The sequence below is a fragment of the Molothrus ater genome, chromosome Z (assembly GCF_012460135.2).
Source record: "Molothrus ater isolate BHLD 08-10-18 breed brown headed cowbird chromosome Z, BPBGC_Mater_1.1, whole genome shotgun sequence".
Lineage (NCBI taxonomy): Eukaryota > Metazoa > Chordata > Aves > Passeriformes > Icteridae > Molothrus > Molothrus ater.
The window spans coordinates 10,449,287-10,465,248 of NC_050511.2; the positions used below are offsets into that span (position 1 = coordinate 10,449,287).

At 38.6% G+C, this 15,962-nt stretch overlaps 1 protein-coding gene and 1 non-coding gene across 2 annotated transcripts in view; both read right to left on the reverse strand.

Annotated features, from left to right (window-relative positions):
- The window catches only part of ZFR (zinc finger RNA binding protein), a 47,242-nt gene that overhangs the window by 21,752 nt on the left and 9,528 nt on the right, over positions 1 to 15,962 (reverse strand). The window contains exons 3-7 of the mRNA XM_036402876.1: positions 6,781 to 7,063; positions 5,201 to 5,345; positions 4,187 to 4,405; positions 2,762 to 3,012; positions 1,149 to 1,340 (exon numbers count right to left, since the gene is read on the reverse strand). Coding sequence (XP_036258769.1) covers positions 1,149 to 1,340; positions 2,762 to 3,012; positions 4,187 to 4,405; positions 5,201 to 5,345; positions 6,781 to 7,063 — 1,090 coding nt within the window. The remainder of the gene's footprint in view (positions 1 to 1,148; positions 1,341 to 2,761; positions 3,013 to 4,186; positions 4,406 to 5,200; positions 5,346 to 6,780; positions 7,064 to 15,962) is intronic.
- LOC118699859 (small nucleolar RNA SNORA66) lies at positions 9,653 to 9,790 on the reverse strand. The gene has a single exon (XR_004982139.1). It is a non-coding gene; the product is annotated as a small nucleolar RNA SNORA66 (small nucleolar RNA).

The following is a 15,962-nucleotide window of genomic DNA, read 5'->3' on the forward strand; positions in this document are numbered from 1 at the left end:
TAGTATAAATTTAAACTCAAGCAACTGTTCAAAATTACTTTTTTCCAGTAGAATGAACACAGTTCTTTAGTTACCACAGCAATGGAGTCCTTTGTGATACCATTTTCACACTGGTAAGAACCTAAACCCAGCAATGGCTTGCAACTATCACAAAGAGAAAGCTATATCCAAATATGAAAGGATAATATATACTACACTTTATATACCTATGGAGTTATGGAGCACAACCCAAGAAAGTAATGGCTCAGTTTACTAAAGGAAGAACACTGGACAAGTTCTCTAAAGTCTCTCTAAATTTTGATTTTTGCTCTTGAAGGAAGATAATTTTAAACATGCTATGAGATTTATTTATTTTAGTAGGAACAATGTTACTGATGCCTGTGTACTGAGATGTAAAGAACTATAAAAGCAGAGTATTAATACTTTGTATTTGTTAGTGGCATTTCCAGAGTTATAAGGAAAATCTGTAATTTCTAAACACATATCCTACCTACCACTGCACTTAGTGTTGTATGGCCAAGTTTAAAACATAGGTCACAGCATTTCACAGTGCAGCCCACAGTTTTTATTCCAGGATGCCCACAAAAGAGCACCCAAACAATAAGAACAACACATGTACCAGAAGTCTTCTAAACATAGTCATTATAAAGTCTACTACAGGACATTGTTCCTTGCTTCCAGAGGACAGTTTTCTTCGCAGGAACCATCAAAGAATGATGCCTGTTCTTTGCACTAGCTTAGGTTACAGTGTTTCAAAGTGCATTGGAAGATTTACTGTCCCAGCCAGACAAGTAAGATGAATCTCAAGAACAGTCTTGAGAAGAATTAGGGGGCACAAGCATAGACATCCTCAATGGTACCTTTCCCACATCTCACTCCACACCTTCTTCCTATGATTTGGGTGATAGCCCAATATATCCTCTTTTCATTGATGCCATGGCAATATTTTCCCCCTTTTTTTCAACAATGCCCTTCTCATAGTGAGCCTAAAGACAAATTTGAAAGGAAAAGAAGAACTAAAATTTTTAAATAAAATAATTTAAATTATCCTGTTTTTGCATATTTTCTCCTTCCTTAAAATGATAAAAATGATGGGGAGAAATGTTCTTGTTCTTACTTGCATGGTAAGAACAAGAGAAATCTCTTACTTTCTGATGCTTGGCTCCACGGATATGGGCAGCATAAGCATCTGCCCCGGTACAAGACACATCACAGAGCTCACAGCGCAACTGATTCTGAGTTCCACGAGCAGAAGTACTGTTGTTGGTGGTGTTCTGGGAAGCTTTTAATGCTGCTTCTTTCTTTTTGTGTTTCTGGCCTTCTAAGTGTTCTTTGTAAGTCTGTTTAAATAAACAAAACGCACAGTAAGCTGTCTTTGTACTGCTGGTTCATCATTCCCGTGAATACACCTAATACAGAACATGGCAGAAAACACACATTTTGCCTAGGAAATACCTCCTACACTGAACATTTCTGTGGTATGGCATGCATTAACAGGCCACTTCTAAGACCAGAACATTTTCTTCTCCAGCATCAGGATCCCACACTTAGGTAAAACAATACAGGTTTTTCTCCTCTAACTTCTCAACTTCTCAATCAAGTAGTGGTCAAACAGTATCACCACTGAAAATTTGACAGGATCAGAAACTGCGGTTTCCTCATTGCATTAAATTATTTTTGATTTCCAGCTTCCCTCAAACTTTAAGTGTATCCAGATAAACAGAAAAATCAATTTAAAAGAAGGTAGTGCACAAATAAGGCTGTACTGAAAGTGAAATGCAGAAGTTGGTATTAGTTCCTATATCAACACTGGCAATCTAGAGCAGACAGGGTAGGCAATAATGACAAATTTACCTAAAGAACTGTTTAGCCAGACTCAGATATAAACATTCTGCATGACTTTGTATCTACTTTCTAGGCACTTTTACCCACTATGACACTAAACTGGGAAATTGGAATATAATGAAGAAGTCTCCCTCAGTCTCCTTCAAAGGGGCAGGTTTCCCATTCACTAAACTTGTGTAATTCCATAGCTTTCAAAAGAGTATTTTCTACAAGTTTCCTATGCTGAAGAAACAAATCACATTCAAAGTTTCAAATAATTCTGAAGTGAGGTGAAGCTCCTCTGTACAAGCTCAGGGGGTGTATCTTTATGTCTTCCAACAGGAACTCTTTCTATAATACTACGCATTTTTATTTCATTATTCCTTTAGTACAAGTATAGAATCAGGTCTAAAAATCAACAAATACTCTTAATTAGAGGGATAGAGAACCCCTCCTATGAGGAAAGGCTAAGACAATTTGGTTTGTTCAGCCTGGAAAAGGCTCTGGGGCGACCTAAGTGGGACCTGCCAGTACGTAAAGGAAGTTTGTAAGGAGGATGGACAGAGACTTTTTACAAAAGCATGGAGTGACAGGACAAGAGGCAATGGCTTCAAACTGAAAGAAAGTTTAGGTATTAAGAAGAAATTCTTTATGGTAAGGACGATGATGCACTGGCACAGCTGCCCAAAGAAGCTGTGGGTGCCCCATCCCTGGAAGTGCTCAAGGCCAGGCTGGATGGGGCTCTGAGCAACCTGCTCTGGTGAAGGTATCCCTGCCTACAGCACAGAGCTTGGACCAGATGGTCTTCAAGGTCCTTTCCAACCCAGGCCATTCTGCAATTCTATGACTCTTAAGAGGGTAAGGTTTTTTAGCTGAAGAAATTATGAATAAAGTATAGTAGAATAAAGCACAGTAGAATAATACATAATACAGATACCTGTGGTCCAGCACAGCTGATCTTGCAAACGTCACAGTAGTGGATCTGGGGTGGTTTGGGAGGCTGTTTTGGTTTCAGTTGCTTATTTTGGAATGGTGCCTTTTTAGTAAAGGTGGTCCCTGTCCAAGCAGCTGTCGCAGCAGCAGCAGCAGCTGCCGCTGCCGCCTGTTTCTGTTGTTGCTGCTGCTGCTGTTGGTAATAGGACGATGCAGCTGAATACACTGCAGCTTCATAGCCAGAATAGGAGGTACCTGAAAAATTAAAAGAAAAACAAATGTTACATCACCATATATAATGTATCAATTACATAATGCACTAATTCAAATCATGTTGCATAACAGTTGAGGGGCAAGGCAAGATGTAAGTAATTCACTGAGATCTTGTCAGGCAGTCTTGAATTTGGCTTCATGTTTCACAGTAGACAAATATACAGCCAACAATTGTGTGGGAATATATTAAATTCTAGACACATCTTTGCAGACGCACAGTTAAGTTAGATATAACAAAGCATCCCTAGAGAACATACGAAATTTCCTGGTACATCTGGTAAGATTGGGTAAGATGGAACAAGAATTTTAATGAAAGATTTAGCAAAGGCCACATGAAGCAAACAATCTTCTAGAATCTAATCTAATTTGCTGTTCATGTTTCCAAATGGCAAGGACTGATAATATGGAGAGGAAGGGGGAAAAATGAAGATAAAAGACAGAACATCTAGTGCTATTACATCCTGTTTCAGTGATTTAAGTTGTTTTGGTATAGAGAAGATGTTTCACTCACTAAAATCTGGCTATACAGTCCCTGACTTCTAGCTGAGTAAATCAAGGAAACTAGGCTCTGTGTCAAGGACGTACTAAAATCCCTTTTTAAGCAAGAAACAGAAAACAAAAAGTTCAGGGTAGGTATAACATGCCAGTTAATTACCATCTATGGCTATGAAGTTACCATATTTTCATCTTTAACTATGTTTTGGATTCCTAATGGTTGAATAAAGTCTTTCCAGCACACATTTCTCATTCCATTTTGGGTCAGGACAGCCCAAACTTAAAAGATTTATACTGAACTGTTCCTCCCTGTCTCTGTAACTGCATGCACCCTTCCCATTTCCTGGGAGTAACATTTGCGTGGATGCATTTTGTTATATTTTGTATTCCTTGTTTTTTCCTTTTCACCTTACAATGAATCACTGCTTAGTAGCTATGTAAGCACTCTGTATATTCTCATATCTAACAAAATAGGTATGTAAGGCATCAAAACTGTTTTGAAGATGACACAAAACATTCTGGTATGGCAATGACTGAACTGGTTGCTACCTCTCAGCAGACTACAATGTAATTGAGCATGAAGTGCTAAACTTCTGAGCGCTGAAAGCCTCTTCTGCAGCAACTTCAAAGATCCCAGCAAGAAAATATGCAAAATTCTTACCAGAGTAAGTTACTGCTGTTGTGCTGTACGTCGCACTCTGAGTATAGGATGGAACAACAGTGGCTGCAGCTGCCACTGGCTGCACAGTCGAGGACACCGGATATATGGAAAATGTTGTTGTTGCTGGACTTGGGGTTGCAGGTTTTATAGCTGTCACTTGCCGTGTTTGCTGGGCTTGGGTATACTGAGTTGCCCCTTGGCTATATCCTGCTTTTGGAGCTAATGAAGAGAGAAAATACAAGTATAGAAACATTGACATGTTTTAGTTGAGTGAAATGGAAACCATACTAAGGGAAAATTAACAACATGTTTGTGAACAAATGTGTAAGAAGTGGGGGTTTGTTTTGGGAGTTTTGCTTCATTTGTTTTGCTTTTTAGTGTTGTACATTTGGTTGCTTTACTGTCATAGCTATGCATTTCATACCATGTATCTCAATCAAGTCACAGCTCAAGAAGTAAGCCTTAAATTTATTTATTTGTTTTTAACTGTGCTATCATGTTTTTTACATGGTTTTAAACAACCTTCTTATGTAACAGTTTTACTAGAATACTCCAAACCAAAGCACACCTAAACTTTCCTCTTAATTCTACATAAAAAAATACTAAGCAGGATTCATGCTTTGTAGCAATCATGATATGAATAATTAGAGAATTATATACATGAAGAACCTAGAGAATCAAAAGAGTATTTCTAACTGAGTTATCATCTGAACACAACACTGATTATCTCAACTACTTCAGCAAGGTTTCTAGACAAATCAGTAAAAACTTTGCCTAAAAGTATGTTTCGAGTATATTTAGTGGCAGTCCAAAATTCAGAGGCAGCTACTCATGGCAATGTCACAAGTGTTGAAGTTCTAGGCACAGGAAAAACTTTCCACGCAGTGACACAGATTACGCGACAAAACTTAAAACAGAAAAAGATAACGTGAAGCAGTCAAACAACTATTTTTAAGGCTTAAAGTAGTCGACAAGACTGTGAGTAACAAGAGCAGTTTGAATCATGCCACCCACCTGTCTGGTAGTAGGACTCAGCCACCGAGGGCTGTGGCTGGGCAGCAGCAGCCACGGCTGCGGCAGTCGCGGTTGGCTGCTGATAATATTGTTTGCTGTCGTACGCCACTGCTGGGGCGGTGGATCGAACGTAAGAGTAGGAATCCTAAGGATTGAAAACAGAGAAACTACCTGTAAGTATATGGCTAGAGTAATAGCAATGATCAGCAGAGTCAAATTAACAATGTACTGTCTTCTGGCCTACTCAAGTAGAATAAAAACTCCCCATCTACACGTACAGTATATACAAATAAATGCATTAGAGAAATTAAGTTTACTTTCATAGATACTTCAGGCCTGAAACAGCCCTAACTGCCTTTTACAGACTCAATACTGTAATCATCCTCATGCTATTAATCCCTTTCTCTACCAAACTTTTTTGAAAAGCCTCTACTCTCAATAGTTTTTAATGACAGTATCGGATTATATTTCTGTAAAATATTAAGAAAAAGTCCACCACAGATCTCTACAAAACATGAATTTCTACAAGGCCCAATAAATTCTCAGGGGTAGAAACATAAGCCTGTATTTTCTTTAAAAATCTTATCATTAACAACATTTTTCTTGGTTACATTTTTTAGAGTATGAAAGTAGTATTTTTAAAGCCTTCTTTACTTTTTGGTGTATCAACTAGTTCATTAGAGAAACATAACTGGTCTTCAAAGGGAAGGCAAGTAGCTCATTTGATACCTTTACCACACAGTAGATCTCTAATAAGCTTAGAAGGGGACGCCTGGAAGCCACTACATGCATGTAGACACATTCTCCCATCCTCTCTATGTTTATAGTAAAACACAAAGAGTTGATCAACTGAAGGAGAACAAGGCATGACCTACTAGAGCCGAAATACACTAATGTATTAAAATCCTTTTTAATTCCAAGAAATACAACAACAAAATCTTTTTTCGTCCAACCTGTGTAAACAGAAATTATTTTATTTAGTTTAGGGGGACTCTCTTTTTTTCCAAAGGAATCTAATAACTGACCTCATAATATATAACGAGTTGCAGAAGCTACACCAAAGAACTGAGAACATGCAGCAATAATATAGTCCTTTTAAACAAACCAAAATGCTAATTAGAATCTAGATAATGCCCTGATAAGTTCAGAATTAGAAAGGTGAAAAACTATTGCAAGAAACATAGTATTTCAAGATGAAAGGGGACAGAGAGCAAAAGCCCTTTTGCAAGAGCCTGTATCCACAGATGGTTAGGCAGGGATCTCAGAAGAGGATATCCAAAAAAACTACCCACAGGGTAGTTTATCTCCTAGGGCAATCTTCTGTCCTCACAGGCTTGGTACTAGACTCCAGTGGCACCCAGGAATCTGACAAAGGAATTATTTCTACCTCTACTGAAATTTTTTACTGGAACAGTCTTTTCAGTTCCATGACCCAGTTTACTGCACACCAAGCCAACATCTAAGCTAACAGAAGACAGTGCTTTTCTTTACAGCAGCAGTTGCGCAAAATCACATTTTCTTTTCCAAACAGGCTTCCTCCTCTCAAAGCACCTCTTAAAAATCACACAGCAGGAACCTACCTGGTAATTCTGTGTGGTGACAGGAGGTGGTGGCGGCGGAGCCTCTTGCTGGCGCTGCGTGTAGCCGTAGTCTGTAGCAGTGTGTGCCGTGGGATAGCCGCCGTAGGCAGCAGCTGTGGCAGCAGCTGCCACGGCCACCGGGGCAGGCCTGGCCACCGCCACTGTGGCTGCGGCCGGGGCATAGGCTGCAGTGACCGTGTGCGCCGCCACCGGCGCCTGGTGGACAGTGTAGCTGGCAACTGTGGTTGGATGGGAATAGGCTACACCCGAAGCTGGCTGCTGGCTGTATTGGCAGAAGACAGTAAGTAATTAATCCGACGCACAAAGCTAATGCCTACACATTTCAAAATCCCAGATTTGATTAATACTTTTCCTGTTCTACAGACAGATCTGGAGCAGCCTTCTATCTGTGCATACTCTTACTTAATGGCTTTTATTAACCATCTTCCATCCCCGTGAAAAAGGCTGTATCATTCTTTAATTTCTGTGGATGGACACATAGAACACAATCACAGAATGTTAACACACAGGAAGGTACATTAAAGACTATCTAGTCCCAACCTCCACGCCAACTCCTACTCGACCAGATCACTCAAGGCCAATGCTGCCAGGGTTGGGACACCCACAACCTCCCCGGGCAACCTGTTCCAGCTGTGTTGCCACTTTCAGAGTAAGGAATGTCTTCCCAACACCTAACCGAAATGTCCCCTCTTTCAATTTGTACCCATTACTCTGTGTTCTATCTCTACAGTTCCTCATATTTCATGTAGATGATTATTTACTTCATAAAGGGGGGGTGTTTGTGTTGAGTTTTCTCCAAGCAGTGGAACACAAGTCTTTCATTCAAAATAATGCAGTAGTCCCAAGCTGATAGCTTTTCCAGACTAGTAAATTTTAAATACTTTAGTAGTTCTTCAGTAAAGTGACACACCCATCAAATTAAGAAGAATGCTACTTTTGTGTGAGAGCTCATTACTGACCTGTACTAACATGAAGTTTTTCATTACACCATATTCAAGCAATTAAATTCTAAAGACAGCCATGAAAATCAGCTCGGAACTGCTGTATTTACTTAGACACACAGAACTGATAGGGGACTTCTCAAACAGATGGTTAGAATTTTAGGAGCTGGTCCCACTTGCACGAGCAGAAGTCCACTGACGCAACACAAAGCATCACAAGTGCAGACAATCACACTGAGCAAGAAAACCACTCTGGCAATCTCCCAGGCACCTGCTGAGACTAATTGCCTCTCTAAAATTTGCAGGTAGGACGCTAATATGTAGCAATTTACTAAAAATCCATAAATACTAACAGCAGAAATAAAAACTGATTGCTTCAAAGGTTTAATTACTTGAACAGAAATTAGAATTACTGTCCTATACTGATATGTAACTGTGCATGATGTTGACCTATTATGATGCATAACTGTGGATTATGATCAGAAGGTTGGGATAGTTATTTTGATTTTTAAGCAAATAAAGTGAAGCAGGTAAAATATAGGTAAAATATCACTATCTGGAATAATGACATCAAGTGGGGATTCAGTGATAATTCTATTATTTTTGTACATTTCCTACACTGCTGTTCAATAATAGCTATATCTATACACTTTTAATTTCACAAAAGTAATTTCCACAACTCCCTTGTGTTCAGTAATTTTTTCATACTTATTTTTAGAAAACCTGATTTTGTCATTTCAATTACAGCAGAACCCACTTACTTTAATAAATTAAAAAAACACATACAGGCAGCCCCCTCCCCCTCCCAACCATTCTCACAGCAGAAACAGAGAAAATTTTACTACTGATGGACTTACATGCCTGGACTCCACCTTCTTCCCACCACATGTCCCTCACTGCTTAAAGACTACTTGCATTCTATCCAATTTTACTTCAGTTGTGAATTCTACATACAATAATGTTTTATGTTATTTTCAATTATTAGCCTAAGAGCAAAATGAAAAGACCTAAACCACTTTGATGTACACCACATTGCTGCTTGCAACTCCTCCTCCATGATGTTCACAGGAAAATTCTGTTTACTTAACATGAGAAACTGGACTCCATCACAAAATTCAGGAAGACTGTTTTATGATGGTAGAAAAGAAAGATAGTCTATAAAATTAGGTCTCATTATCTACATAACTAACAGTACAGAAGTGTAAAATAGTCACCAAATCTGAGGTAATTATCATGGCAATATATATCTACTAAAATCACACTAAACTGAAGGAACAGACAGCGGTCTGCTTAACTGACTGCAGTTGAACACATCAAGAGTCTAATACTGCCAACAAGGTAAGTCTTGCTTCACACTTTTCCCACTCTTGGTCTTCCCTTCTCCCAAACACCAATCCTGGCTAAGCCATCTTATTCCATCCCTGGTGCTAATTCTGCTACTTGTCAAGCCATTCAGTGCACTGACTTAACTCATTAATCTAGCAGAAAACAATGTGAGGATTTCTTGTTGGGGTCATATTCTAGCGTGCCAGAAATGTTAAGAAACACAGCAGCTTACAAAATAGGTCTGCTGAGAGTCAGAACCCATATTAATTATATATATACAGGGAAACAGAGCAAAAAGGGAGCAGAAGACTTGTGCAGAAGCGCTAGCGTGGTTTTTCCACGTTTCATGAAACTATTTGTTACTGTTACAAAACAAGATACAGTGCTCACAACACACTACAAAGTAACAGTACCAGTCAGTTAAGCAAAGAAAATGCTTTTGTTCTTAGAATAGGTATGGTTAAAGATAGCCGATAGTTGTCAGTATTTAAAATCGTGAAGAGATTACAAACATTACCAGCAGAACTATTAACAAGATTATGGTACAGACAACTTCATTTCTTGTGCAACTAAGCAGCAAAATTCCTTGTCACGGCATAGAATTAACAGCCCAAATAATTAGATTTCTAAGGCTAATACAGGTTCTATGGCCATGTTTATTTTAGCAAACCTGTTCCCCTTGCTTCTGCAACATCATGCAGAGCTAGTGATCGAGTTTGCAAGATTGCAGGAAAAGTATTCTATAACTGACTGCTTCTTTCTTTCTAAAAGTTGTGTTACATTATGTAACAGAAATTAATGGTGACATCTCCTCTAAATTTGTGACATTCTTCTCTTCCATGGTCTTACTGAAAGTCTTTAACATTAAGATGAGCAGACATTTCAATGTAATTAATTTACATAAAAATATCTTTGTGCCAACTTCTTTAATTAACTGACAAGAGTTCTTATCCTGATTTGGTGATTAGTGCCTTACCACATTTGCTGAGATGAACTTAGCTCCTCCTAGATTATTCTGCCAAACTCCCTATTCCACTCTTCCTTCATCTGTGCACCTATCTTAATATTATCTGTTTTTCTTTGACTACAGATGGCAAGAACCTCATGCGTCATTTCATACGAAGTTTCAGCTGTGCCACCCACTCTACTCCAGACAACTGCTTTCTCTCCCGGCAGTCTAGCTTCCTCAGAGCAGATTCTTGTAAAGTTACCTGTGTACTGACTCTATTTTCCTCACATCAAATAGCACCATATGCCACACTAGTAGAAATACTAAAGTCATAACCAACCCCTAGTGAACTCCACTGCAATTACTGCTATTTGATAATAGTTCTTCTAATTCTACTAATGACCTCTACCAGCTCCTTCTCTACAATTATTTTACTAATCTCTACCTTAAGCAGTCATTTTTCATACTGCACCACATCAAGTATTTCTTCTTAGTCTTGATAAGTAAGTCTCCAAAAGATCTAGGCACATAATCAAGTTATTAGAACACCAATGAAATACAGTATGGGGAAAAGCTGAATTTATACAAATTACTCTGTAGGTTCTATGAGTTAAGAATACACCAATAGGTATGCCAGGACTGCAGAGAAAGCAGCTAAACTCATTGATGCAGCCACTTCTCTTTGTAGTTCAATTCTTCTCTTCCCCAAAATAAATTCTAATATACCTTACTAGCATTTTTGAGTCCAAGCTCTCTTCCAAATACACTTGATTCAGTTTGCTTTATTAACTTGGAGGAGTTTAAAACTCACAGAATAATTTAGGTTTAAACAAGGATTTGGAAGTCACCTGTTCTTACCCAATGCTCAAAAGACAGTTTATTTCAAACCTAGAAGTTTCTCAGGGCCTTGTCTGTTCAGGGGCTGATCACCTCCAAGAATGGAGACTCCAAGGCTGCTCTACACAACCTCTTCCAGTGTGTCATGGTTTAACCTCAGCTGGCAACTCAGCCCCACACAGCTACTTGCTCATTCCCCCATAGTGGAAGCAGGGAGAGAACTGGAAGAATAAAAGTGAGAAAGCTTGTGGGTTGAGATGGACCATTTGATATGAAAGACAAAGGCCACACACACAGGCAAAACAAAACAAGGGGATTTGGACAGGATGGATTAATGGGCCAAAGCCAATCATGTGAGGCACAACAAGGCCAGGTGCTGGGTCCTGCCCTTAGGTCACAACAACCCCAGGCTACATTACAGACTTGGGGAAGAATGGCTGGAAAACTGCCCAGTGGGAAAGGACCTGGGGGTGCTGGTCAACAGTGGCTGAACATGAGCCAGTGTATGCTCAGGTGGCCAAGAAGACCAATGGAATCCTGGCCTGTATCAGGAATGTGGCCAGCAGGACAAGGGCACTGATTTCTCCCCTGTACTCAGGCACTGGTGAGGCCACACCCTGAATCCTGTGTCCAGTTCTGGGCCCCACACAAAACACTGAGGTGTGGCACTATGCCCAAAAAAGAGGAAGGTGTTCAACCATCTCAGGAAAGCCAGGCTCCATCACAGAAAAAGTTACTTGGGAAGACAAATACCATCACTCTGAACATCACCTCCTTCCTCCTTCTCTCCCTAGTTTCCTAGTTTTATCATTGAGCATGATGCTATATAGTATGGAATGTCCCTTTGGTCAGTTGGGATCACTGTCCTGGCTGTTTCCCCTTCCACCTTCTTGTGCACCACCAGGCCCCTCACTGGTGGGTGGGGTGAGGAGCAGAAAAGGCCTTGCTTGATTCTCTGTGAGCACTGCTCAACAATAAAGAGCACATCTCTGTATTATCAACGCTGTTTTCAGCACAAATCCAAAGCACAGCCTAATATCAACTGCTATGAAGAAAATTAACTCCACCCCAGCCAAAACCAGCACATGATGTTTGAGCATCCTGTCAAGAATTTTTTCCTTAGTTTATTAAAGCTCCAATTTCAAAAGCAAATGTGCTCTAAACCAACACCTACAAAGGCAGAACCAGTTTCTGACCACTCAATTCAATGCACCTTCATGTAACAATTCTTGGAGTGTTTAAATTAACTTTCAGAATAAACTATTCTTTAATTTAGGAAGTTACGAGTAGCTTCCAATTGTACTCTGCTGTACTACTGTTATACCACATCTTCCACAAGAAATTTTCATTCAAAAAGAATGTATTTTACTGATACCAGATCTATTTCTTTAGGTCTTTCTGACTGTAATACAAATAGTGCTTCCCTACAAAGCTGACTTAATTTCTGTTTTCTGGGAACAATATACTCTTCCATGCTCATCTTCCTGTTCAGGCACCTGCGTTACTGCATTTCCCTATCCCATCCAGAGCCAGTCTGCAGTGCACGTGATGCCCCCAGTTTTTTTGCTCCAGATTCTGCAGCTATATATTTCAGTCAACTACAGAAGGTCATTTGCAGGACCTTACCTAAAGTGTTTTGTCTCTCCTTACCTGTTTTTAAACTTCCACATCTATAATACTATTTCCTCATTCTCTTTATTTCCTCTTCTCAAACAAGGTCACCTCTATTCAGTAGTTTTACCACAGTATATACTTAACTTGTCCTCATCTTTCACATTCTAACTGAATAACTCCAAGAAAATGAGAGGTTAACTCTTTATCAGCAATACTGTACTACTGTGTAAAAGTATTTTTTCTGAAACACCTTTGACTCAAATCTTTGAATAACATCTATTATAATTCCTACTGATACTAACGATGGGAAATACCAATCTTTCTGTTGCATTAGTATCAGCACAAGTGCCACATATTGCAAAACACCACTATGATATTAAACCTGCTAGATAAGATTGACTGCAGAGAGTTGTGACCATGTATGTTTCTCCACAGCATGTTTCTCTAATTCCATGATAATCTGATTTTCTAGGGGTGGGGATGAGGGGCCACCCTGTCACTCAATCTTGTATAATTTATCCCAGAGCAAAAGCCAAAGCAAAAACTGGCCTTATCCACACTGCTGTCTTGTGCACAAATCTCCTTTCATCAAATACAAGTACCTTTTCTCAAAGCAGGTGCACGTTTTGCCCTGATATCTCTTAAGTTGGATATAAGAGTAACACAGTGGCTGTTTGCATGGTATCGACATTGGACCCAGTTGTGTAAACCCAGAACTCATTCTGAAATAAATCGGTATTTTAAAATACTTTTCTTGTTTGCAAAGTCTCCATGGCAATCACTGAGGCACCAGATCTCAAAGATCTCCTTGCCCGATTCTACACCACAAAATCAAATGAGCTACAGCAAAGATTTACAAAAACTGGTGTAATGCTAGGTAGATACTTAGCCTGGAAAACTCTACCCTTTGGCCAACTTGTATTAAAACATCAGCAGCAAAAAGTCTACACCTTGAGAACAAGCTCTCAAAACAGAAAGTGTTAGTAATCACTGCTCCGTATTTCTTATTAAAATAACTAGATTAATGCTATAATTCTGTTTCTAACTTCTACTTCTCTTGTCAAAAAGCAGAATATTCAAGCAGCAATTAATAACCTTTTCTGAACTGCCTGAAGACCTTCAGCAAGAACACTGTAGCAGTGCTTTTGATACAAAAAAAGAAACACCGACTTTCAAAGCAAAAAAAAAAAAAAAAAAAAAAGCTGGCAGCACACTTAAACTGTCAGAAGTTGTACAGAGCAGAAATTGCTGGTCAATAGCAATTAATGAGGTACAGGTGTCCATTTGGCAAAACAATGTTCTTCAGCTCCACAACCATGTGTTTGTCTCCCTTAAACAGCCATATAAGGTAGGTTTGCAATTAAGCAGCATTATTCCCCAAAAAAGCTTAGATAAGAGCTTGCTAGATGGAATACAGGAGAACTTTTGTTAGTTACTTCCCAACAGCAACACTGAAAGAAGATCTGGATTTCCAAAGAATGACACAGTATTAAGAGCAAATCTGAAACAAATATTGAATTCTCTTCTGCAAAACACTTATGTCATGTCTTTTTTTCATTTCCAGCTACTGCCCTTTTCTAGAAAAAATTGTGGAGGCTTTTTTGTTTTAAACTAAATGGGAAGTAGAAAACTTTATGTATTTTTTCATGTTAGCAATGTAAAGAAAATACAACATTATCTATTTTGCCAGATGAATGAAGATTGTAAGATACTTTATTTTCCACATTAAGGTATTTGCTGAGTAAGTCATGCATTAAGAAATGGGATAATCCATCTGTGGCAGTTACTGTCAGAGGAATAATACATTTTCAGGAAAAGGCAGCCTACTTCCAAGTAAGATATATAGCACATAAAGGGTATGTATATAGGAAGCACAGAAAACATTCCCTATAAGCCCTGCTTTTTATCACACTTGATTTACTTATTTGAATAAAAAAGAAGAAATTAATAGTTACTCATGCACATAACATGCTTATCGTCAGCACACTGCTGTATTAACAAGCAACACATGCATACAAACACTGCTCATATGCTCCTGTAAGTTCTGTTTATCTTGCTGAACACTGAAAACTCTCCTCCAAGAGGCAAAGAACATCTCCGATTTTTCAGTTTCAGTTTTCTGACAAGTGCTGTTTTGATAGACAGTTAGCATCTGGCCTAAAACCAAGTATGTCTCTACCCAAAAGACAGTATTCCTCAGAAATTACAATTTTTAAAATATATTTCTCCCAGGGTTTTTTTTTTTTTTTATTTCCATGCACAACATTTAAGATAAGTTCTAAAATAGTTTTTAAAATATGAGTATCTTGAATGAAACCTTCCACTAATTAGGATGTATTTTTTGATTTGTACCTTTTAAGAACATTGGAACACATTAGCATTAAGGAACCATATTTGGTGAAATCTAAGTGCCAGGTTTCTCGAAGTTTCACAGATAAGTCTATTAATAGCAGAATAGCAAAAACACAGTTCTGCAGTTCTTTCAGGAACATGATGATTGAAACAAGTATGTTCTAGTTCTGTAAAAACTGCTAGAAGCAGTGCAATCTGCTACTGCTTCACATCCTAACCTAGGAAGAGGCACTCCTGAATAACTGGTCAGATGAAGTTTCGGATGTGCTAATGGAACATGGACAGAGCAAGACAAACCAAAATTACAATTAACAAGAAAAAAAAGGCGAGCTTTATTCTCCTAAACAAACTTGACAATAAACAGCGTAAAATGGTGAAATGAAATATCACACTACAGTAGGTTGCACTTTAGGAGTGACTTTGCCCCTGTATTTCTGGAGCCTGTCACTCACTACAGGCATAAAATTTTCAATATTTGAATATCTTCTTAGAACTTTAGGGAAAATTACTTTTTTCCTATTCTAATGCACTAGGAATCCAGAAAGGCCTGAAGGCATTCAAATGTGCTATACTCTCATGAATTCTGCTAAATTTCAGCAGTAATACATTCTATGGTTTAACTACATAAAGCCTCAAAAAGACAGGGTTTTGTAGCCATTTCGAGTTTTCCCTTCCCTTTCCTTGTTCTAAAAACTTGCTTGCATCATGCCATTACAAATTACTGACTGCCACTAGATAGCTAAACCATATACTTATCAATAACTCACCTCAAAGATAAACAGCTACATGTTTTCAAAACAACCTTTCTTCTTTGATAATCTCTACATTTATTCTCACAACCTGATTTCAATCTTATCAAATTCTGCCATGTTTTGTTCCCCGTATACACTGCAGGTGTCTGTAACAGTGATGTAATATATGCTCTGTATCAACCTCTCCTTGCTTGGCTACACACAACAGACAGCCCACTGTCCATATTGCTTTCTTTAAAAAGTTCATTTTTTCATGAAATGGTAATATGCAAAACAAAAAGAACTGAGCTTCAGAGATTACATCTATTTTAAAAAGGAGCAAATACTAACATCATCCCAGTCAAAATCATGAAATGGCAGAGATTTGGAAGGGACCTCTGGAGGTCATCA